This window comes from Sciurus vulgaris (genome assembly GCF_902686455.1).
Source record: "Sciurus vulgaris genome assembly, chromosome: 19".
In the NCBI taxonomy this organism is placed as follows: Eukaryota; Metazoa; Chordata; class Mammalia; order Rodentia; family Sciuridae; genus Sciurus; species Sciurus vulgaris.
Genome location: NC_136480.1, coordinates 8,127,154 through 8,152,417, shown reverse-complemented (window position 1 = coordinate 8,152,417; position 25,264 = coordinate 8,127,154). Strand labels below are relative to the sequence as shown.

The following is a 25,264-nucleotide window of genomic DNA, read 5'->3' as shown; positions in this document are numbered from 1 at the left end:
CACCCCTGCAGCAACCCCACCACTGGTGAATCCATACCAGGGAATGGTTACCATGGTGACACCAGCCTTCTAATCCAAGAAGATGGACAGGGTTTAAATCATTCTTAGCCAGGATACCAAGTGTGTTTTCCAGGCAGTAAATAATAGCTCCTAATACCAGCACAAGCTTGGCTGGGCATGGCATAGAATATTTATGTTGCTTGGGCTTGTTTTGTTGTGTTTATGGTAGAACTCTGCAAAAAAAAAAAAAAAAAAATCAATAGCACTGACTCCCTGGCTAATCTTAATTCACCATGAAATAGGCTTAAACAGTAGCTTCCCCCATCCAGTGACTTCCCAATATCCTCTAGACAAGGATTTAAATTGGGTCCAACCATCTTAATGAGCGTGGTTGCTATTTAAGTATCTCATACCCTGGCATGCAGTGTTTGTTTCTTACCTTGGAGGTGACTTTTCTGAGGTAAAAGCACCCTGCCTTCTCCATGTCCTGAATCCTTATTTTAAGGAATTTTTTTTCCTGCTCTAGATCAGGACTCTGTAAGCAACCAGAATGAGAACATGTCGTTCCGCCTTCAAAGCCAACCTCCAGGAGCAGCTTTCTTGAATTTTCCCCCGAAAAGCTCATGTGTTGAAGGTCTGGTCACCAGCTCATGGTGCTTTGGGAGGTAGTAGAACCTTCAGAAGAATGGAGCTTAAGGGAAGGAGTTTGCCAAAAGTTGGTATAGAAAAGTGCCAGAGACTGGATGTGAGCTTTGATTTTCTACAGTCAAGACCAATCCCTAAATCTATGCCATTATTGCTCAGCGTGCTATAGGCTATTTGAGGAGTGTTTTGTTCTGCCTGAGTGGTTTGTATTGAGTCCTGGGAGACATAGTAATAACTGAAATGACCTTGAAGGTTGGCATGATTTCGGTAGATAGGGAAGGAGGAAAGATATTCCAGGTCAAGGGTAGGGTGGAAGTAAAGGTCTGCAGGCAGGGAAGTACAGAGTTTGTACTTCATAAGTTGTGGTATGAGGTGATCCTGGTTGGGTCATGGGGGGCCTTGGACTACCCAGGGGTTCATGCAGTGCTGGAATGCAAGTGGTGGAAGGCTTCAAAGTCAGATGGATCTGAGCTTGAATCCTGCATTTCTCTGCCCATACAATCCTGGACCAATACATAACTTCTGGGTATCTCAGAACTCAGTGAAATGGTCATGTCTTTGTTTATATGATTAAATAACATGAGAACAAAGCACACAGTGATAATAAATATTAGTTCCATTAGTAGTATATCCTGAACTGGGTACTTTTCCTTCCTGAATCCTGTTTCCAACCTGGCATCCCTGGTTGTCAAATAATGGAGTCATGGAATCTCAGGGTTGGAATGAACCCTGCGTGTAGGTGATCTTTGTGGTCTTGATCATCATGGAGAACAAAGAATAACCCCATTCCTGGAGCTCCTGAGAGATTTGATTCCTTGCCCATAAGGCCCCAGGCACTGAAGATTCTCTTGAGAACTATCAAGAACTGGGAATGGCATTTCAACATTAGTATCTGAAGTCTCAGCAATTTTACTTGGATGAGCGTGCCTGAGTTCCCAGCAACTGAGATCTCCTGAAGGGTGGAGGGTGGGGACAGGCTCTTTCCTTATCAGGTTCCTGGTGTGTCATCAAGATTGACCATGTGCACTGGGGATATAGCTCAGAAACAGAGTTCTTGCCTACCATGGACAAGGTTCTGGGTTCTATCCCCCAGATCACACACACACCAAAAAAAAAAAAAAAAAAAAAAAAAAAAAAAGAAAGAAAGAAAGAAAAGATCAAACATTTTCATTGTCCTTAGCTTCTCCTGAGAGTCTGGCTTCCCCTTTTATAGGGCAGGTTTTATCCCCATTTTCTATTTGTCTATCATAAACACACTTGAGTCCCATCCTTCTCTTAAACTCAACTTCTGAATGTCTTTTTTTTTACCCTTTTAAATTGGAATTTGGTGGTAACCAGGGTTCATCCTGGTGTAATTTCTTCCATTCCGTGTAAGTACCATCTGCACCCTGGCTCCTGAGCTGCTCCAGCTGCTGGCTGGAGTTGGGATTCCAGAGAGAATTCTCCAATGGCCACTCCAACTGACTCTTAATGCTCTCTGACCTTGCTTTGAGAGTAGCTGCAGCAGCTCCTCCTGGCAGCTGTATATATTTCCTTCTGCCCTGAGATTTTTCTTCTTCCTTGATTCTATCCACCCAGATTTTCCCAGCCATTGACTTCAACCTTCCACTCTTATCACATTGCTGATCATCCCCATCTGTCAGTGGGAAGATTCTGTAAGCATTTCCAAGAGCCAGTTCCTGTCCCCACTGACAGCTGAAATGAAGCTGACTCTGGCCACTCTGTCTGCATTCCTGAACCCCCAAATATGCTGTTCTCTGCCAGCCAAGGCCACTCAGTCATGGGGTTGGAGAGGCCTTGTTTAGTGCCAAGTGCTGGCCAGCAAAGCCATCCCTGACTTTCTCATTATTATTATTTTTTTTTTTTGACTTTCTCGTTATTGAGCAATGTGTTCATGTCATGTTTTGCATGGTGATCTCTAATCTACCTTCACATCATCATGTGAAATGGGCATTATCTGCACCTCACCCATGAGGAAGAGGGAAGCTCATTCAGGTCTCAGTAATCTTCCAACCCATGCCCACACCTTGTGCTCGGTGATGGGGCTCACACCAAATATAGCTCCTCCATCAGTTTCTAAAATGATACAGAGAAGGTTAACACAGTGGCTTCTAAAAATTGGTGGTATCTTTGGCAGGTCTGTTTTAACTGCTCCTTTAATTTTACAGACTAGACCTTTCTAGAGTCTTCTTGATTCTATTTACTGATGTTCATGCTTGGTTCCAGATGGAGAAGATGGTCACTCTCAGTGGTCCACCTTCAAGATCCTCAGGTCATCCTCAGAAACTTCTCTTTGTGGGTCATAGGAGAAGTGCCTTCATTTAACAAGAAATAATAGAGTGGGAGAGGACTTCCCCAAGATCACAGAGGCAATGGGTGATTGGATATTTAGGTTCCATGTTTGACTCTTATTATGGAAACTTCAGAGAGCAAGAATGTAAGCAGTAGCTTGTTTCTCTCTCCCATAACAGTCCAGGTGTGAGCTCCCCAAGTTCAGGGACCTAACCATCTTCTCTTCTGTTGCTCAGGCTTCCTTAGGGTGCTACCCTCCTTTATATAGCCTAAGAGAACTGGTCTTCATTGCAGCCCAAGGCAAGGGCAAGAAGGTAGGGGTAGGATACAGCCTTTCCCTTTAAGGACCTGACCATAAAGTTGTATGTAGTACCTTCATTCATATCTTATTGGCCAAACATGGTCACATGGGCCCATTTAGCTGCAAGGGAGTCTGGGAAGTATTATCTTTTCTGATCATGGATATGATAAGAAATGAAGGGTTTGTTATTCCAGAGGAAAGATTAGATATTAGCAGAGGGCTTATGGTCTCCATGCTGTGATAGAAGGGTGACTAGAACCTTCTTTTCCCACCCTGTAATCTCCTTCCCACTCTAATCCTATATCTCAACACCCACCCCCTTTTCTTCCACAACCCAGTTCAGGGATGATCCCCTGAAACCTGCATCCTAAAGCAGGCCATTATTTTATTATATTACTTTTAGTCTCTACATGTTGTCTAACTTCCAGAGCTAAACCACTTCTTGTTCAAAAATTATAACTTCAGTTTCTTGTGGAAATATGGCTGCTTTGTTAAAATACTATTACGTCTCAGAAGAAATATCTTTATTTCCCAGTGAAAACATGACACTACCTATTTAGAATTTGATTGCTTAAAATAAACAAGTTGCCAAATTTGCAATTTACAAATGTCCTACCTTTACAATTTCTATGTTAGAATGTTCTAGAATGGCAACTCTAAATGCGGTAAAAAAAACTTTTAGGGAGGCCAGGTGTGTCCATGGTGGCCTCCCTTCTTCAGATTTACATTTTCCTAGTATCTTTTCCCAGTGATCCTGTATTGGTGGCTATGCCAGACTATTTGGTGACTGCTATAGTGTTTTCTCCTGGGAACTTGGGTAGTGGCCTCTGAAAAGCTGAAGAGTGTGGGGAGGGGTCTGTTAATATTCAAAAGAGTGGTTGTTTAAAGATTGGATGTTCCATGCCATACTTTGCAACCATATGGGATGGGCAGATGTGCCCCAGGCATAGAGGTGGGACTAATTAGAAAGGGAAGTGAGCAGGGCTTGTGATGGTGTTTCCCTGGCTGGGTTAGTGGGCAATGGATTTCTGCCAAATGTCAGGCAAGCAGATGGTTGAGGTGAAGGACAGCCAGAAGAGAAGACAGGAGTTGAAGGTAGCTCTAGAGAACACATGCATCATGTGCGGCGGAGAGAGGGAACTTCTGAGCACTTCTAGCTCTGTGACATAGGACAAGCCACCTTCCTAGCTTTCTGGGGTTTAGTCTACAAAGTGGAGACAGAACCCATTTGAGTGGTATGAAGATCAGTCAGAGACACTACATGGGACACCTCTGGCACCCAGTAGGTGCTCAAGTTAACAGCAAGGCTCTGGTTAGCTGTCTCATAGGAGGTTCAGGCCAAATCAGTGTCAGGACCCTGGAGAGCTCCAAGAAGGCCTGGTTCCTTGAGAAAAGTGTTGTGGTTGACAATTGTTCTCTTCTAGAAAACACTGTGACAGCTGGGAAGGACTTCATAAATCATCCATCTGGTCTTTCTCACACATGCAGGGAGAGTCTTCCCACCATCCATCCACAGGATGATTTTAGTGAGGCACAAACCAGATTGAACAGCGTCCAGTCACCTCGTGAGACAGCCACCCCCTTTTCATGTCTCCCAAGGCGAAAGGGACACTGAAATGCTGGTTTACCTATAGCACCCCTGTCGGACTTGCTACTCTTGCTTTGAACAAAGACTGAACACAGCTCTGACTCAGCACCTCTGGCTAGAATTTCATCACATTCTATTTTCACTGCATTTAGTTGTTTGTGCTCGGACATAATCGTTTGGTGTATGGTGATGATTAACAGTTTTCTCATCCTGCATGTCTACTAGCATAAGATATCTAAAAGATTTATGGAAAACATTAAGTAAATAATACAGAGGAATACCCATACACGCACTGGAAAATTTGGATTAGTCTGCTGCTGTTCCTTTGCAGATGGTAAGATGCCATCCCAGAGGGGTCAGCACTTGCCCAAGCTGCAGCCCACATGTTGGATCTGCTGACCCTGTGGTCCTGGGTTCTTACTCCCATGCCATCTTGCTTTCCAAATGCCTTTTGAACAACACTCAAGTTTCCAACTGACCCCATTAGCCCGAAAAACTTCGGGAGGGGCGGCCCTTCTACGACTTTCCTGGCATTCCCAATGATCAGACAGTCTCCCTGCTCTGAAATAAATAGTTGTGTCCTGGAAATAGGGGGAGAAACAATTCCCCACAATTCCAGTATTGGGATGCAAATGAGCAATTAGAGTCAATTAAGACAGGATACAGTATAATTACCACCAATTGCGCTAACCTTTCTATTCAGAAGGACTTGACCTGCTCAAAGGGAATTAAACAATAGTAAAAATCCCTTCTTAACCAAGGGGTGTGTTTGGGGGCAGCCAGGCCTCATGTCACAGGCCTGAGATGTCTGACAGGTTAGACCCTCCTTCTCCCACGCCCACCCCTCTGAGTCTGAACCACCCCCCACAACAACAGCCAGGCTCGATGCTACCTTGTCAGAGACCTTTTTGTGCCCATCACCAAACGCTGTATAATTTAGCAGAATGCCTGGGCCCTGCAGCCACCTCTTGCCTCTTCCAAACAAATACTGGGTCCTCAGACATCTTCAGCGGAACCCAAGTTTGCCCAGAAGCACCTTGCACTTGAACTTTCCTGCCCTCTGTACCTAACCTGGGTTGTCTTTCAGAACAAAATCCCTCGAGACATCTTTAGTGATAAACACACCTCTTAAACTCTGGTCCAAATTCCTAAATCCTGATTTATGTGGATCCTGTATTTCCTGTGGAGACAGAACAAAGTTGTGTTCTTAAAGACCTGCCTTCTAACCTGAGATCCACATCTCACCCTGCTTTTTTTTTTTTTTTTTTCATTCATCTAATAAGTATGGATTAAGCACAGTTGATGGTTCTGTGGGTGCAGCATGGAAAGTAAAAGACAAAAATCCCTTATATCTTAGAAATCTTAAATCTTCACAAGGCAAGGAAACTGCTGGCAGAGAACACTTCTAGGTGCCAGGAGAATTCTGGAATGCCAGGGTGATGGATGTGGAGTGGGTCTCAGGGAGGATGTGGCAATTGTCCTTTCCATCACGTCTGGGCAGACAGTGTGGCTTACGGGTTAAGAGGAGGGTGGCTCCTATAGTAAGACAGACAAATTTCAAACTGATCACTCTGAGCCCCTGCTTCCAGGCCTGTCTACCACAGGACAGGACTTCTTGAGGGAGGGCAGGACATCTGAGTTTGAAGAGTCCTCAGTCTTTTCTTATGTGTGGGGATATAGACATACAGAAGATGAACACCTTGGGTGGCCGAGGACTGGAGACAGATTCTGTGGACAGACAGAGGCTGAGAAGAAGCAAGAATTCCTTAAGAAGCCTGGCAGGAGGCTGGGCACAGTGGTACACCTGTAATCTCAGGGGCAGAAGAGGCTGAGGCAGAAGGATCGCAAGTTCAAAGCCAGCCTCAGTAACTTAGGGAGTCCCTGAGCAACTCAGCGAGACCCTGTCTCTAAATAAAATATAAAAAGGGTTGGGGATATGGCTCAGTGGTTGAGCACCCCTGGGTTTAATCCCTAATTACCACCCCCCCCCAAAAAAGAAAAAAAGCTGGCATGTTCCCTGACAGTGAAGAATCTGGTGACTGGAGAAGGGTAGAGACAAACCAAAGCACACAGGAAGTTTGAGCAGAGCTGAACTTCATCCCAGGGTTATCTCACTCAAAGCCCAACCTTTTCACTAGATCCCACCACCTTGAATGTGGGACTGGGTAGGGAGTGGGTAGTCCCAGAGGAGCTGGGAAGAGACATAGTGGATTAGTATTTTTGCACCTTGGGCTGCTGTGTGAACCTGTCACAGTGACTGAGAAGGAAGCTGATGAAGGGCCCAGGGATGGGGAGGGATGGGGTGCAATTTCAGAATATAGTTGGAGATGAGATGGGCAGGACATGGTCACTGATTGCATGTGGGGCCAGCTGAGGAAAGAGGCAAGGCTCACTCCAGCCTGAGCACCTGGGTCACCACCTGAGGGCTCCTAGATGTCCCAGAGGGCAATGTTCTGTGTCCATTTCTGCACTCTTGGCTGCTTGACTCAGCCTCTCTCCCATTCCTCTTTATACTTGGCAACTCAGCTCCTACTCACTTTTACAAATCCTATTTCAGAGACCCTGGAAGTGATTTTCCTACCTATCTCTATAGTCTTCTTTTCCTATCTGATCTCACCTGTGTGTAGCCATGACCCTGGGTGTGCACGCACACAAGACACCAAGTCTTTCCTTGAGGTCAAGACTGAGGTCTCAATGTGGTAGAGCGAAATGGGAACGTTAGCAACTTAAGAACTGACAGGCTGTGGTTTTGCATGCTGACACACAGCAGCTCTGTTTACATGACATTTAACCCTAGAGGCTTGCAGTGGCTGACAGGTACCTGTAAAAGGTAACCACAGTAGCAGAAGCAGGAAACAAAGCAACAGGGGCAGGACAATCCTCCTTTAGGCCTAGTGCAGTCAAAGTCCCTACGCTGTATGAGCTAAGAGTCCCTAGACTGTTGGCAAGCTTGCACCCGCATAAGGAATGTAGAATGCGCCCTCCTATAGAATTGCACCAATTTCCTTGCCTTGTTGTACCCAAAACCTGCTTATGTATAAAAGTAAAAGCCCTGCTTGTGTTCGGTTTCAGACTTTGGGAATTATCCCTCTGGGCCGTGGTGCCACTAATAAAGTTGCTTCCAGATCTCTGTGTCTTGACCCTCATTTCCTACTATGTTACCACTCCGTTGAACTTCAGAAGACTCTGAAAAAGTACAGATGAAACATGAATGAGATCACGGTTAACAGAGAGAGGGATTTCATCCCAGCTGATTATGGGGTCTGCCTGGAGGACTGTGTGAAGGTGTTTCTGAGGCTGTATCCAGGCTTAGCTGCAAAAAATGCTGTGATCAATTAGTGATGCCTGACAAGAGCACAGGAAGGACAAATGGCAGCATGCATGTCATTCATGAGCAATCTCTTGATGACAAGATCTGTATGGGTGTTGACAGTCTACAGCTGTTCTCAGGGAAAAAAAAAAATCATAAGAATGTCCAAGTGTCTGGTGTGGCCAAGGATAAACATAGATTAGAAGGGGCTTTTAGAAGAACTAGGACCAGCAACATATTTGACTGTCCTCTGCATTACATTTACAGCTTTCACACCACCCTCCTCTTATATGCATTACATAATAGTGCCCCTAAACCACCTTTTGTACCCTAACTCGAGGCTCTCAAACCTTAGCTTACAAATGAATTTTTCTAGGGTAATGTGTGCCAGCCAGTGGTTTAATCTTGGCAGCTAAACTCGTCTGCACTCAGGTCTTTGGGCAATTCATTTGAATATTTTATTTCCTTTATGGTTTTGTAAAAGGAGCATAAAAGTGAAGTTGTGGATTCCAGTGGAGGGAATGTGGCTCTCCTAAAAGTAACTGAGAAAGCAAGAGCACTAATTTAGACCTCTAAACGGAATTGCTTCAAAATAATCATCAGCCACTTAATGAGTCATGTCACCGTAGTGGTTGCGGAGTCACCTATGTGGGTTGCCTGGGCACAGCCTCGGTACATTTAACCAGGTTATAAGTGCCCCTTCCCTGCTGCCTACAAACCCCCTAGAGACCCCATAGAGACTGGGCAGAGCATAACTGGCAAGTTTAGTCACATCAAGGCGGTCTCACAGGTGAAGAACAAATCTCTAAGATTTTGAGTTGTTCTTGTGTTTGACATGGTAATGTTCTGTTCCTTAAATTGTCTGAGCATGGGGGGTTTAGATAGCTAAACTGCAGAGATATCATGAATCTAGAACAGGTCAACTCCTGGCCATTGCAGATAAATTAATCTGCCATTCAACAGAGACAACTGGAAATTATCGAGTGAAAACAACAAATTGTTAGCCTTAACCTGACTTATTGTCAGGTTAAGGTCACTGACTGAGGATGGGCATTCATTTTGGAGGAAAAAGAATCAAGAATTGACATGAAGGCTGGGGTCGTAGGTCAGTGGTAGAGGGCTTGCCTCGCTTGTGTGGGGCACTGGGTTCCATCCTCAGTACCACATAAATAAATAAAATAAAGGTATCGTGTCCATCTACAACTAGAAACAAAAAAATTAAAAAAAAAAAAAAGAATTGATATGAGATGCTGAAGATCTATTCTAGATAGTGCCCAGAAAGCTAAATGAAAGCGGAGATTTCATAGTACTGGGCGTGAACCATCAACCTTTATTGGTTGCTGACCTTTTATTTATTATTAATATCAATTGCTGTCCTCTTATTTTTTGTTATTAATATCAATAGCTCTTCTATGTTTGACTCGTGTTCACCTTTTCTGGATTATATATGATAGCAAGAATTTATGTTGAGTTTGTGACATGGCAGTCGAACTAGTGGTTGACTTGGACACAGGGATGCAGGAATTGGTGGGTTGGGGCTGAGAGCTCTGGGGACAGTGCCATCATTGTCATTGATTATAGAATATGTGGATAAAATGATCCAACCTTCCAGGTTACGTCCACAGGACCTATCATCACTATCCTCTGTTGGTCCTGATTTCCTACTTTCTGAGGTCTGGGATTAAATCTCTGCTTTGTCACGTGTTAATGGAACCACTTAGCTTCTCTAAGAGTCTTGTCTCCCAAACAGAAAAAAATAACATGGTGTTCCTATGGCTTGTCCTTGGAGTCAGGCAGGGCTTGCTGTGAATCCCACATCTGGTCACCATTCATTCTCTAGGCAACCTTGGACACATTACTGGTGACCTCTCCCAACTTTCTCGTGTGTAAAAAGAGGACCTCGTCAGGAAATGAAGTCCTACACAAATGCTTGGCATAAAGCAGGAACTCTGTTTCCCTCTTCCTTCCATCCCCATTTTCCATGTCCTGAACTCTTCTTGTCCTCTGTGGGCCAGCATCTGGGTCCCCTCTTTGGAGGAGCCTCCCCTGACTGCTCCTGTCATGAGCTGCTTCCTCTCCCTTCCTCTTTTGCCCTCCCCTAATTATACAACCCATTATCTGTCTTTCTGCATGTCTGTCTTTTCTACCAGTTGAAAGTCTCTTGGAGCAGAAATCCCATCCCACAAGTTACACATTCCAGGGCTTCGCTCAGTGCTGGGTCCATAGGAGCACTTGTGGTATCTGAGTGAGTGTGTGAGTAGGCGTGTGACTGAACAAATGTGAACGAATGAATGGATTGAACTCTACTGGCCAAAGAAGACTTGGGCTGAGCAGGAGCAAGAAGTGAAACCAGAGCTGAAGGTCTCCGAACTCAGGGAAACTGAGTCTGCCCATCACAGAGATTCATTCATCTCTGTGCCTGCTCTTTTGCTGGGAAGGCCCAGAGCTGTCCTCGGATTCTCAGAAATGTCTCTGGCTTCCTGCCAAGTTCCTGGTCTAAACTGATGGAGCTGTAGGCCCCACCAGGGGATGCAACCAAGGCAGTGGAGAGAAGGTGACAAAGGAGAAAATATCAGACCTGGCAGGACACCAAGCCCTGCAGGGACCTTAGGTGGGAGGTGTGGCCAGTGCCTGAGTGCAGGCCCCAGGACTGGGATTCCTGTAGCGTGCAAAGGTCTAGCTGGTTCCTTCTAGGCAGCTTTTGTGCAGGGAAGGTTTGTGTGCCTTCCTCTCATCTCAGTTCTTACTCTGAATCTGCCAGCTGAAGGGGTCTCCCAGGTTCATTGGGTCCAAACACCTGCCTCCAAGCTGAGCAAGCGGAAATGACTTCAGGCACATGCCAGCACTTTTCCGCCCCCGCCCTCCTAGCCCTTCTCTGCCCCAGTTTTCTTTTCTCCCCTCTCCTCTCTCCCTCCACTCTCTTCTCTACTTTCTTCCCCTCTCCTATCCTGTCTTGGGTCCTAAAAACTTGATTTTTATTAAGAGCACTATTTTTTTTTTTAAACCGTGGGTTGCGGCTCACTGGTGAATTATGAAATGGATTTCAAGGATCCTGACCAGCTTTTTAGAAAATGAAACAGAGCCAGGCGCCGTGGCACATACCTGTAATCCCAGCGGCTCAGGAGACTGAGGCAGGAGGATGGCAAGTTCAAAGCCAGCCTCAGTAACAGTGAAGCACCAAGCAACTCAGTGAGACCCTATCTCAAAATACAAAAGAGGGCTGGGGATGTGGCTCAGTGGTCGAGTGCCCCTGAGTTCAATCCCTGGTATCCAAATGAATAAATCAATAATGAAAATAAATCTCTAAGTGTACGATCCATTCTTGTTGACTCCAGGTACAATGCTAGGCTGCAGATCTCCAGAGCATATTCCTCTTACTTGGTGGCAAACCTGATGCTTATTGACTAGCAACTGTCTCTTTTTCCTCCCTCACAACCCGTTTCAAGTTCATTCTTTGATTCTGTGAATCTGACTGTATCTGATACCTCGTAATAGAGAAACCATGCAGTTGCAGTTGGCTCTTGGTGTTGCATCTGTGGATTTCACCGAAGAGGATAGAAAATAATCCTTAAAACCTGAGCATGTAGACTTTCCCCTTGTACAGTAAAATTACTTTTTTTTTCACAGTTTCTGAGTCATCGAACGATGATTTCGAGGACACAAGAGGATGGACCCAGGATCTCTGCAAATACTAGGTCATTTTATATAAGGGCCGTGAGCATCCACTGATGTGGGTGCCCTCTGGGCTGCTGCAGTCAACCTGCTTGGTTGCTGAGAGATGGCTGCATTCACATTTCTGTGACTGGGTCACATGAACAAATACAGAAACATAGAACATACACACAGTGACACACCAGTCAGCCTTCAGAAGGGACACTGTGCAATGTGCAGCCACATGGAGGAAGTTGGGGATGTTGTGCTAAGCGAAGTAACCCCGGCATTGTCACCCCTTCTTGAGTCTGTGCTCTCCTTTCCCTGGGCAGGTTGTGTACGTCACCGCGACATTCCCCTACATCATGCTTCTGATCCTGCTGATCCGAGGGGTGACGTTGCCGGGGGCCTCTGAAGGCATCAAGTTCTACCTGTACCCTGACCTCTCGCGGCTCTCAGACCCACAGGTAAGGGCTGTCTGCTCCATGTCACCCACAGCCAGTGGAAGCTTTCCACAAAGCCCTGTCCCCAGCTCCCGAGGCTCAATGGCCAGTTAAACAAGTCGGAAACCTGTGGATCTCGTCTCAAAATAAAAAATTTTTAATGCATCCATTACATTTGTAGGAATAGAAGATATGAAAATACAGTTATGTTTTGCAAAAGGCAAGTTTGCCACATAGATTATATAGGCACTTTTTTTGTGGTGCTGGGGATTGAACCCAGGGCCTTGTGCTTGCAAGGCAATCACTCTACCAACTGAGCTATCTCCCCTGCCCCACTTTTTTTTTTTTTTTTTTTTTAATCAGTACCTTAAGTAGCAAGATCCGCAAGCAGGTCTGACAACTACCGGTTGAGGATTCCTTGTGCAAAGTGCTTGAGGTCTGGGGTTTTAGCTCAGTGGTAGAGCGCTTGCCTAGCCTGCGTGAGGCATTGGGTTTGATCCTCAGCACCACATATAAATAGATAAATGAAGGTATGTGTCCATCTACAGCTAAAAGTTTGTTTTTTTTTAAATGCTTGAGACTTGAGACCAGAAATGTTTCAGAATTTGGATTTTTTTCAAATTTTGGAATATTTGCATATACATAATGAGATATCTTGGGGAGAGGACCCAATTCTAAACACAAAGTTCATTTGTTTCATGTATATCTTGTAGACATAGTCCAAAGGTAATTTATTCAGTACCTTTAATAATTTTATACACAAAATGGAGTTTCACGGTGTGGGGACTTTCATTTGTGACATATCAAGGCTCAAATTCCCAGCAACTTGGGAGGTTAAGGCAGGAGGATTACAAGTTCAAGGTCAGTCTCAGCAACTTAGGAAGGCCCTAAGCAACTTAGCGAAACCCTGTCTCTTAATAAAATATGAAAAGGGCTGGGGATGTGGCTCCGTGGTTAAGCACCTCTAGATTCAATCCTCTACCAAAAGAGTCAAATTTTGGATTCTGGATTAGGGAGGCTTGGTACCATGAATTCAAAGCAATACTGAGCATACGTGACATTTTGAGGTAGCAGTCATAGTATGAAAATATTTGGTATTTCCATTGTAGATGGTACTAGAGGTTATTGCCTGCACTTGCATTCATAATTGAAGAAAATGGTTTAAGTTAGGAGTTAGTTGAAATTATAAACATTTTTTTTTTTTCCTATCCAAGATGACAGAACTCTGCAGAGGTACATCCTAGTGAAAGAAACTACCCCCTGCAAGTGGTGGCTTGCAGAAAGAAAAAAAAAAAAAAAAAAAAAAAAGGAATTAGAGAAATTGGCTAACCTATTAATTGTCTTTGGTAAAGCATTGGCTGTCCTGAGTAGCAGGTGGTAGTGTTTATGCCTAAGCTTCTCTAAGTGGGCACATGGCAGTGTGCTGGGAGTACATTAAACAAGAGAGAGAGACAGGACACCTGACCCACCAAGCCCAGTGGCTCTCAGCCTCCACTACATGACAGAAGTTTCTGGGGAGCTTTTAAATGTTCCAGTTCCCAGAGCACAACCCAGACCAAGTAAAACAAACTCTCTGGGGGTGGTTCCCAGATATCAGTATCTTTAAAATTCCCCAGGCAATTTCATTGTGGACAATAACATACTTAAAGACATCTGGGTGGGCCAGGAGGCACCCATCTTTCTCCTCAACATAGATGGATCACATGGAATCTCTGTATAATCTAGGAGAGTTGAAACTTGCAAGAAATATCAGGTCTGTGGTTTTCGACCTCCCCTGTTAGGGGAGCTGGGGTGGGAATGTCCGTGGAGTGCTGGTACATAAACCTTCATCATAGTGAAAGAAAAGGATGGTGGCATGTAAAGAGTGCTCATTTTTGTCTCAGTGTGCCCCCTGCCTTGCAGCTCAGGGTACCTGCAAGCACCTGAATTGCATCCTGAGTTGTAGGCAGAATCCCCAGAAAGAAGGAAATTGGCTCCTGACTGTTGATCTTTGCCAACTACAACCTCTCATGACAGATGCTCAGTTGAAGCATCAGTTTTGGAAAACACTGGTCTGTGTATTTTTGTGAGATCTGCACTTTCTCTGCCTTGATCCAGAACAGATTTCCTTCATCTCTCTTTGGCTCCTAGACTTCCTTTTCCTGGTCCTTGAGATAGTCAAAAGGTCCTGAGCATCCCCCAGAGTTTTCAAACCTGATTGATCATCAGAATACATGGGAGCATTTTTAAATGCAGATTCCAGACCCCAATCCTGGAGATTCAGGCAACTGAGCATCCGTCTGTCTATCCGTCTATTTTTGTGTATATGTGTCCGTCCATCTGTCTATTTTTGTGAATGTGGTGCTGGACATCAAACCCAGGGCCTTGTACATGCTAGACAAATTCTCTACCACTGAGCTACATCCCCAGTCCCTTGGCTTCTATATTAAGAAGCTTCAATGGCAAGAGAACTTACCTAGCGTGTGCAAGGCCCTCAGTTTCGTTCTCAATCCTGAAAAAAATAAGAAGTTTCAGAGGTGATTCTGATGATGAAAAAAAAAAAAAAGAAGAAGAAGTTGAGAATTTGAGTGCTGTGGTGCACATCTGTAATCCCAGCTACTCAGAAGGTTGAGGCAGGAGGATCACAAGTTTAAGACCAACCTGGGCAAATAAGCAAGACCCTGTCTCCAAAAATTAAAAAAAAAAAAAAAGGTCTTGGGATCCCCACAGCTCAGTGGTAGTGTATCCCTGGGTTCAATACCCACATTGCAAAAAAAAAAAAAAAAAGTTCAGAAATCTGGTTGGCATCTATGACCTTAGAACCCTAGAGAGAGAGAGAGAGAGAGAGAGAGAGAGAGAGAGAGAGAGAGAGAGAGAGAGATGGTATGGCCAGGCTGTTCACCATTCATCTCTTCTTCCCTAATCATCTCGGTTTCCTACCATTTCCTTCCTTTTGGGCCAGTGCCTATCTGCAGGGCTGTCCTATGGAGCAGTCATTTTGGAGCACCAGAACCAGAGAGCCCATTGAAGTGGGAGTTGAGAAGTAGGTTCTCCTGGTTCTGCCACTCATCCTAACCTTGGGCAGGTTCCTTCTCGTTTCCCTTCTGGGCCTGAGTTTCTTCCTTGATGATATGAAAGGTGTGAATTCAGTCCATGGTTTTCAAAGTGGAGCCAGACAATTCACTTCCATGAGCAAACTGTGGCCCTTAGTCCAAATCCATCCCTCTGCACATTTGTTTTAGTATTTAAATTTTTTTTTTTACTTTTTACAGACTACATTTTGATTCGTTGTACAAAAATGGGGTACATCATTTCGTTTCTATAGTTGCCCTCCGCACATTTTTACAAATAATGTTTTTTTGGAACTCTGCTGCACTACGTGTTTACACATTGTCAAGGACTACTTCGTTGCTGCAAAGACAGAGTGGTGTAATTGAGGCAGAAGCTGTATGAACCCTGTGTTGCGGGTCCCAATCCTTCTAGTGAATCACTCGATTGATAGGACTCAGAAGCAGTTATGGTTTATTTCAATCATCAGCAAGACAATGGGGCTCATCAGCAGAGTCTGCAGGAGTCCAAACTCCTCTGCTCAGTTTCTCCTTCTTCTGGGAAAAGACATCCAGAGCACACTCTTCCTCTAGAATTCCAGCTTTGAAATACCACAGCCATGCAGCTTTTCTACCCAGAGACACCTGCTCGGGGACTCTGACTCTGAGTCCGGAGTTGTTTTTGTTTTTGAAACATTATTTATAATAGCAAAAGTTTGGAAAAATCTTATTTTTCCATTAATAACAGATTGGTAAAATTAGCAATGGCAATATTTTTCTCTATGGAGAAAAAAAAAAAAAAAAGAAAGAATAAGATCTCCAAGGATGGATATAGAAGTGACTCTATTGGTGAATTAAAAATGCAAGATGCTGCCGGATGCAGTGGCACATGCCTATAAGCGGCTCAGGAGGCTGAAGCAGGAGAACGGCAAGTTCAAAGCCAGCCTCAGCAAAAGCAAGGCACTAAGCAACTCACTGAGGCACCATCTCTAAATAAAATACAAAATAGGGCTGGGGATATGACTCAGTCGTCGTGTGCCCCTGAGTTCAATCCCCGGTACCCAAAACAAACAAGGAAAAAAATGCAAGGTACTGAATAACTTTTTTTTTTTTTTTAGTTGTTAATGGATCTTTATTTTCGTTTATATGTGGTGCTAAGAATCGAACCCAGTGCCTCACACATGCCAAGCAAACGCTCTACCACTGAGCCACAACCCCAGCCCTGAATAACTTTTTTATTAGTACGTTGTGACTATATATAATAGTGGAATTGTTACATATTTGTGCATGCACCAGATTTAACCACATAATTTGACACTGAGTAACTTTCAAAGTTTCTGACATTTTGTAAAAGAAGGGGGACATAAAAATAGGTATTCATATTTGCTCGTTTTATTTGCATAAACTAAATAAAGACTAAGAAAAGTGATTCTTCACAGCAAATGGACTCAGAATTAGGGGGAAAAAAGTCTGTTTTAATAATTCCCAGTCATGTTTTCAGAGCCTGGAATTTTAATGGGGGCACTTTATTGAGTGCAGGGTTATGTCTGCCTAACATGAGCCATTGCAACCTACAGAATTCCAGGCTCTCAGAAGGAAAAGTTTGTGCCCCACCAATCACATTGCTCATTAAAATGGTCTAGGTGTCAGCCTACGTGGAATTCAGCACCCCACGCATACAAAACGGCCACATCGGGGAGCACCACAGGGAGTCTCTTAAAAGCTGTATTCCCAAATATCAGCCAAGAACCAGACCTACAAGTGGGCTTTTCCTGCATACCTGCAAAAACTCAAATATTTACTGTTTGGCTCTTTCTAGAAAAAGTTCTCTGACCTCTGCTGTAGAGCACCCCCACAGGAGCAGGGTCGATGGCCTCTGACCCTCGCATGACCCCACTTTGTCCATGTGGCTCTCTACCTCTGCTGTTACCACCCTACTTCAGGCACCATGAGCTCCCGTTTGCAACCCAGAGTTGCCTGCCAACTGGTCTTCCAGAAATGACTTTTGACCCCTTCAGGTCACTCCCTATCTAGCAGCAGAGTGATCTTTTTGAAATGTGAATCCTTTGGGCACTTACTGCTTAAATCCCTTCTAGGGTTCCCTGTGGTCTTTGGAATAAGATCCAAATGGTGAGGCCCCCAAGGTCTTCCAGAAGCCTCTTTGTTGCTGCATCCCTCATTACACTATCCCTCTTTGAATTCACTCCAGATAGTGGCCTCCTTTTGGAACCTCAAATATATGTATTCTTTCTGCCTCGGGGCCCTTGCACATGCTTTTCCTGTATTGGAAATATTCCCCCCATCCCTAGACCTGCCTTCCCCCCTGTGGCTAATGTCCACTCATCCTTTAGGATTCAGTTTAACCAGCCTTCTCAAGCAAGTTTTTCTCAACTGCCCACCATGCACACCCCCTAGTACTCCATACTTATTTCCCGAAGTACCTATGTTTGCAGTGAAACATCTGTATAATTAAATATGTATGTGTGCATATTATTGATGTGATTTTTTATTCGTTTGATATCCATTTATTTAACAGGTATCTGCTGAATGCCTCCTTGGTGTCAGAGATTCTCATGAGTATTTAGGATAATGGTAGTTAACAAAATTGATCTCCGCCCCAGGAAGCTTATATCATAGTTAGGACAGAAGGCAATAAAGAAAATTGAAAAGCAAACCTAGAATCCACTAGATGGTGACAGGCACCCTACAGACAAAGTAAGGCAGAGGGACTGGAGTGCTAGAGGGAGAGAGAAGGGTACTCAACAGAGCGACCGAAGAGGGCCTTGCTGAGGAGGCAGCTTGGGACTGGCCCAGTGCCTGGTACATAGTAGGTGCTCAGTAAATGTTTGTTCAATGAACGTAAGAGCCAGAGCCCTTTTGGTGTTTGTAAATGTTGTGTATCTTTAACAAAAAGTCTAGTAACCTCAAGTTACCAAATCTGTAAGCTGTAATGTGTTCTCATTCTCTCTTAGTGATGGCCAAGAAATGTAAGGGCATCTATGTGCATGTTCCCTAAAGCACCTGTTAACTGTCTGGGGAAGAGATAAAGACAGTGATCCCAAGAGGGAAAGGGGGAAGAAACTACTTGTAAGCTGGGTTTTTGTTTTATTTGGAAACTGGGATGTGGTTTAGGAAGAGCCCCAACATAGCCCAATTCCAGCTGTCCCCATTTGTGAATATCCCAGACTATGAAAAGACGGAAGGGTTCTGGAGTTCATTCATGCCCTCTCACTGTCGATGGTGTGGTTCTGAGTTAGGTTCCTCACCTCTCTGGGGTCAAGTGCTCTCTTCCCTAGAATGAGGATCACAGATGGTACCTGCCTGTTCCAGTAGATGACCTTGAAAGTCAAATATCAAGGAGGGCTGGGGATGTAGCTCAGTGGCTTGCCTAGCACACACGCAAGACCCTGGGTTCCACCCCCAGCCCCACAAAAAGAAGGAAGGAAAGGAAAATAGTAATCTCTGATACATATCGTGTGTAGCCTCATTCTAGCCATTCTTAACAATAAGGGCATGGTTTTGACATCCGTTATGTCCCAGGTTTACCTCCTCATGCAAATTAAGTAAATGCATAATTATAAAAGGAAAAATAATGTTTCTCCAGCAACTGAGTCACGGTGCCTGTGATATGTGTTTCACACAAAACTCGTCCATGCCAACATAGCCATGCTAGGCATGCATGCATGCATGCATATATGTATTGTGTGTGACTTAAAAGAAAGGTTCACTTTAAAGGCAAATATTAAGTAAATATTAGAACAAATATGGATAGACATGGCAAAAATGGCTCAGGCGGAAGGCAGTTGGGTTGGCTAGCATTTGGGACACAGTGCCGCTGGAGCTGTTGAACCATAGAGGGATACTGCTAGGACTTGAGGTGGCCACAGAGTCACCTAGACACCTGAGGCACGGCTCTAAGTCAGGGCAGGTTAGGGGAGCTGCCGGCTGGGAGCATTTTCTCTCAGGAGGTCAGTATAAGGCTCAGTCTCATCTCTCTTGACGATATTCTCCCCCAGTTCAGATTGGTTTCCTTCTTGTATTTTAATGATCCCGAGTAACGATCCTGACCTGGTTTCCCATTTGCACTCCCAGTTGTATCAGGAAGAAAATTTCCCAGAAGGGGTGGGTGGGCTGGTTGCTTGGCTAGTCTGGGAGCGTGGGCACCCCCGTTTCTTTGGGGATAAACTTGAAGCTGCAGTGTTCAGGCCTCCTGAGGCTGAGAGGCACTGCAGGGGTCACTATGCAGCTGCCAGAATCCTCCAGTGGGCAGAGAGCCAGGAAGGAGAGCTGATGGAGGGGAAGGAAAGCCCCAGGGGCTCAGGGGGCTGGGTTCTGAGGTGAGCTCCAGAACACACTGAGGTGTCCAGACTCTGAGACCCCCAGGCTTCCTGGCTACTCCATCCAGTCCCTCGGAGATGGGGCCTCCGGTGGACTGGGGACTAACAGCGGGTAAAACAAGCACTTGAGGGGAAGTCCTCCCAGGTCGGATACTGTGACAATCCTTTGTGCTGCTCTTCTGTCCCCAGAGCCCGGCGACGTTGTCCTAAATTTATCCCATCAGGAGTGATCACGTGTGGGCGTGCCCGGGTCCTGGGTGTGGGAGCACATTTGCCCTCCTGTCTCCAGGAACCACAGTCTGTGGGGAAGTGCAGGCTCACCACTGCTCTTCCGGGTGGTCCCTATGGGCTGGGTGAGAACAGAGCTGGACCATCCTCGAGGTCGGTCGAGGGCAGGTGGCAACCTGTGACTGGTAATCCCCAGGCCAGTGCCTGCCAGCCGCTGGTGCCTCTGGTGCAGCAGAGTGGGGTCCGAGTGCGGTGTCCACACCCTTCCTTTCCCTCTCTTGTCTTCCTGTGGGGGCGGCAGGGAAGGCTGGTGGCTGATGCACCTGGTGTTAGAGACAACAGGCAACCCGGGTTGGCCCGTCTCTTGTCACCTGAAGAGCCGGCCTTCGCTCTGCTCCTGTCACAACTGGGGTGATCTATGTCATTATCACCAGGGTCGACTTCTCTCAAGGTGGGCCTGGGGCCAGAAGGGCAGGGCTCTTGCGGGTCATAGGGGAAGTGAGTCAGTCCCCAGGATGCTTTCTCCCACTCTTCTATGGGATGCCAGGAGGAGCCCCAGCCAGCCCCACGTCTCTCCGCAATCCAGATCTCCATTACTCGCAGACCTGGGCCACCTCCCCTTCCCAGCAGGCTTGCATGAGGGGCTCAGGGTGACCTGTTCTTCACTGCTATGTCATTTACATTTCTGAAGGGACAGCAGGTGTCTGGTGCAAAGCTCTGAACCTTGCTTGCCTCTAGGGTCCAAGAAGAAAGTCTCCACCCATAACAAGCCTGCCTGTCCCCTCTGGGCTTCTGTGACAAGAAACTTGCCGGAAGGTGGTGGAGTATTAAGATGGAGAGCATATTCATATTACCCCCTCCCCTCTCCCCAACCAGGGAGGCCAGAGTGTTCCAGAGTGGGTGTCGACAGACAGCTCAGCCCACCAGGAGGCAAAACGAGTTATTTCCACTCCCTCTCTTTGAAGCCTCACTCATCTGTAAAATGGGGATAATACCTTCTTCGTGGGTTGAGGAAGATAACCATGGAAAGTGTGTAAAAGCCCAACTGGGCCATTATAGTCAGAGGTCTCCCTGACCACCCTGTGTAAAGGTCAGCCTCTTCCTCACTCCACTCCTGGCCCAGCCCGTCCATTTCCCCAGCTTGGTTCCCTCCCTAGCATCTGCCAACATCTCAGACACCTTTCCTCCCACCGTTCCGTGTCTGTTACACTCACAATTGATTCTCCAGCCCCTGGGAAGGCACCTAGGATAAAGTAGATGCTCCATAGGTATTTTTGAAGGAATCGAAGGAGAGAAGGAGGGAGGGAGGACAGACGAGGAAAGGATGAAAACTCCTAGCAGGGCCTGTGTTATTTCGTGTTAGATGATATAGCGTAACACTATGACAGAGCATAGTGGCTTTGCTCTTCAGAAACGGTAATGGAATCTAATGTTGAAGGAAGGAAATTTGAGGCTCTCTGCCATTGCCCAGCTGGGCAACCTTTAGCCCGTGTCTTTCCCGCTCTGGGCTCTGGGTTGGCACCTGTCCCTCGGGAGTAAGAATACCCACCGCACAGGGTGGTTGTGAGACAAATGTGCAGACAGCTTCCGAAGCACCCCGGGTTCCTGTTCTCAGTGCCCAAGCCCAGGGCCTGGCCTGTACCTTTCTAGCTCTGGGCAGAACAAGTCCAGGCCCCACAGCCCAAAGGGGGGCTTTGAACTCAGAACCAAGTGCCTTTATTTTAGATCCAGTAAATTAAGTTTCTCGTCAAGAACTTGAAGCAACACAGCAGCTCGGCCTCTTTGTCCTCCTGCAATTTGCATTCCGTGGTCTGTTATAACTTTCTAAACATCTATTTGTCTTCTCTGTCAGCCCTCTGTTCTCTCTGAAGTGTGGAGTGCTTCCACTTCATTTTTTTTTTTTCCCCCTCAAAAAAAAAATTTTTTTTTTCTTTTTTAACTTTCTTGTCTTTTCAGTCTTTGGGGAACCAAAGGGATCTTGCAAGAAAACCCATTGTCCCTGCCCCAGATTCTGCCACTCTCCTCTCTTCATTGTGTTTCGAGTATGTATTTTCAGGGCAAGAGCAGAAAAGGCCGGTCACAGGTCCAGATGGTGGGGTCTGCTTTCCCAGGGCACTGGGACACCGGTTACCAGAGTCTGCCTCCTCCAGGGTCCAGGGAACTGGAGCCTGAAGCCAAAGGCGTCTGAATCCTGGGACTGAAGTAGACCTCAGAACACCAGATCTCTCCTACCTCCCTGGGCCCCACAGGAGACCAAATCAGGGGAAAATAAGACTGCCTAGTTCAAAACCCTACCTGCCGGAACCTGCAAATGTGACCGTGGAATCTGCTGCCACCTGGTGGCAGTGTACTCTGATTCTCAGCCAAGGACCCCATGAAAAAGGGGCCTCCCTCTAGGCTGCAGGAGTTTTCAAACCAATATGTCTTTATCAACCTTCATTTGGAGACGTATCTGAAAAGATTGTAAACATCACCCATGCGAGGATCACTCCTGGGACTGGAAAGCCCACAAGGTTCCCCTTCAATATGTTTGATTCTGGGTTTGGGTCACTAGACTGTTCCACCAGAACTGGTTTGCCGTGCACTCGGTACCAGGAACTGGAGATGTTCTTTTCAAAGACATTCCGGGCTCTTGGGACTTATAGTTAAGTCTGTGTAACAGTGGTGAAGGGCGGTGCTGGGTTGGAATTGACCTGGCAGGTGTGTGCCTTCCGGTCTGCAGGTAAATTCCTCAGTAATTAAATATTATCTAATCTCATGCACACTTCAAGGTAGCAGCAGATCTTTGTTCTTTCTTGACTCCTTAGGGTTCCTTGAGTTGCCCCCTGTGGGATCAGAATTCTTGTATATCCCACTGAGGTTCTGTGCACTGCTGAGATTCTGTGAAGTTAAATAGTTGACCTACAGGTTTGCTCCAGGTAAAGTTTTGTGGTTTTTAGCTCCGAGTCATTTTAGCAGCACCTTATCATCGGCAGTCTTGGTGAATAAAGAACTATGTGGGTATCTATAAAATCTGGGGCTGGGGTTGTGGCTCAGTATTTGAGCATTTGCCGAGCAGGTGCCAGGCACTGGGTTCAATCCTAAGCACCACATAAAAGTAAAATTATAAAAAAAGTAAAAAGTTTCTTCAAAGCATCAGTCTTGGCAACATTTAAAAAAAATGAGTGACACTGGAGACTGTGGGTGTTAGCCCCATGGTAGCACAGTGCTTAGCATATGTAAGACCCTAGATTTGATCCCTAGTGTAAAAAAAAAAAAATGTAGTCATAGTAGTTATCATGTATGCCAGGTACTGTGCTTCATAAACATGTCATTTAATTCATTCAGCAAATAGTTACTGAAAAAAATATGTTCTGGACTTGGAGACTAAGTGCTATGTACAAGTCAAATTCTCATTGACCTCTAAACTTTAAACTTGCATCTCCAAGCTTTTATAAATGAGGGAACTGAGGCTTACAGGGACTAAAGCTTGTATGGTTAGCCCTTGAACCCAGGTGAATCTGTCTTAGATGGCAGAGGGTGCAATATGGAAACTCTGTTGGATGTGATTTTCTGACTTCTCTATGTCTGCCCAGCCCTGGGCTGGCAAGGTTGGCGCTAGAGTCTTTGAGCGTCTTAGACCTGTATGACTACTTTGCCAGAATCCTAGAATCTTAGCATTAGGCAGGTTTAGTACCAATGTAATCTTCTCAGGGACAACCTGCCTCTGAGCGGTTCTTCCTGTGATGGGGAGGACCCTCACCTGTACTTATGTGGTTTCCAACATTGAGACATGCATTCTATTCTTTCTTGTCTGCTCTGATTTGTCTGAGTTCCACTTTGACAGTATCCCCATTGAACATACTAAATGAAAAGCAACCTGAACAAACCAGGCAGACTAATAGAGTTACTCTATTAGCCTCTGGGCTAATAGAGTAACCTCCATGATGGGCTCCCTGCTTCCTGTAGTTCATGGCAACTCCCTCACAAGATCCCTTTGTAAAGGGATCCTGGGTCATACAACTTCTTGCATTCTTCTTTGAATGTGTTCTCCTTTAAGTCTTTGAATATATTTGTAGTACCTGCTTTAAAGTCTTTGCTAAATCCAAAGTCTTTTTTTCAAGAGGGCGAATCCTGTTTTCTTGTTTATTTGCATGTCTGATAGTTTTTGATGAAATACTGCATTTTATGGGTATGTTGTAAATACTCTGGATTCTGTTATCTTCCCCTGAAGAGTGTTGGTTTTTATTTTATTGATTTTTTTGTTTTTAATTATTAGCTAATCACCTTAAACTTGCTTAGGCTCACCTGTGTTTTCTTAGTGCAGATGTGTGGTAATCTGAAGTTATTTCCCAAGCTCCTGTAACTTCATAGAACTCAGTAGGACTTGATAGCTTTCCAAACTCTGTGTCTCCTATAGGTCTTGTCAGAGCTTGGCTTTATGCTTGATTAAGCTGGGTGTAGAGTAGTTTTGACACTAGAGCAGTGGTTCTCAACTGGGGAAATTGACTCCCAGGAGACATTTGGCATTGCCTGGAAATATTTTTCATGATCAGAGTTGGGGGTGCTACTGACATCTCCTCAGCAGAGGTCAGAGATTCTGTTAAAACATCCTACAGGACACAGGACAGCCCCCACAAAAACAACAAAATACTGTCAGGGTCCAAGGTCAGTAATGCCAAGGTCAAGAGACCCTTCCAGGGTGAGGCCATTTTGTGTCTCATTTGGGTGCCAGAGATGTTGTTGACCATATCTCCCCAGCCCAGCAGGTGAGCTCCTCTGTCCCCTGGTGGTGTTCCTCCCCAGCCAGTGTTTGGCCCCCAGTGTTCTCCAGTGAAGTTTAGGTGGTCTCACACCAGGTGGTCATAGCCCATCCTGCTACAGCCTCACAGGGAACCTCCCCATGAACTTCTGCCCCACCACCCCACACACCTTGCCCCTTCCTGGCATCCCTTACTGTGGATTCCAGCTATTTCAGCCATCCTACTCTTTATGCTCCTTCCTGTGCTTGGTGAGAGCACACAACTCTGCTAGAAGAACCCAGGCTTTCTGCAACCTGTTCAGGAAATTATCCCCAGGCAGTAGGCTGAGCATCTTGCCCCAGGGCTAGCAGTCTTGCCCTAAAGATTTTCTACTGCCTGAAAACAGTAGCCTTCTATATAGTTGTCTGCTTTGACAATTGCTGTGTCAGGAGGTCTATTATGATCCCAGTTACTCCAAGAAACCAAGGTCTAACTCCCCTGCTTATGACCTGCCCCTACTAGTTTAGGATTAAACTCCAGACTGCTCTCTGTGGCCAAGGGTAAGGCCTGGTCCTCAACTCCCACATGGCCCAGGGCCTCCCAGGATTGTTCCTACTTTAGGACCCTGGCATCTGCCTGGGTCACTCTTTCCTCAGCTATTCCTATGACTGGCTGTCTCTCACTCTGTAGGTCTCAGCTCCAATTTCAGGTCACCTCTGACC

General features: G+C 45.6%; 1 protein-coding gene across 2 annotated transcripts in view; it reads left to right on the top strand.

Annotated features, from left to right (window-relative positions):
• Positions 1-25,264, top strand: part of SLC6A11 (solute carrier family 6 member 11) — a 126,761-nt gene that overhangs the window by 50,791 nt on the left and 50,706 nt on the right. For both annotated transcript variants that reach the window (XM_079122170.1, XM_079122169.1), the window contains exon 6: positions 12,120-12,254. In XM_079122170.1, coding sequence (XP_078978296.1) covers positions 12,120-12,254 — 135 coding nt within the window. The remainder of the gene's footprint in view (positions 1-12,119; positions 12,255-25,264) is intronic.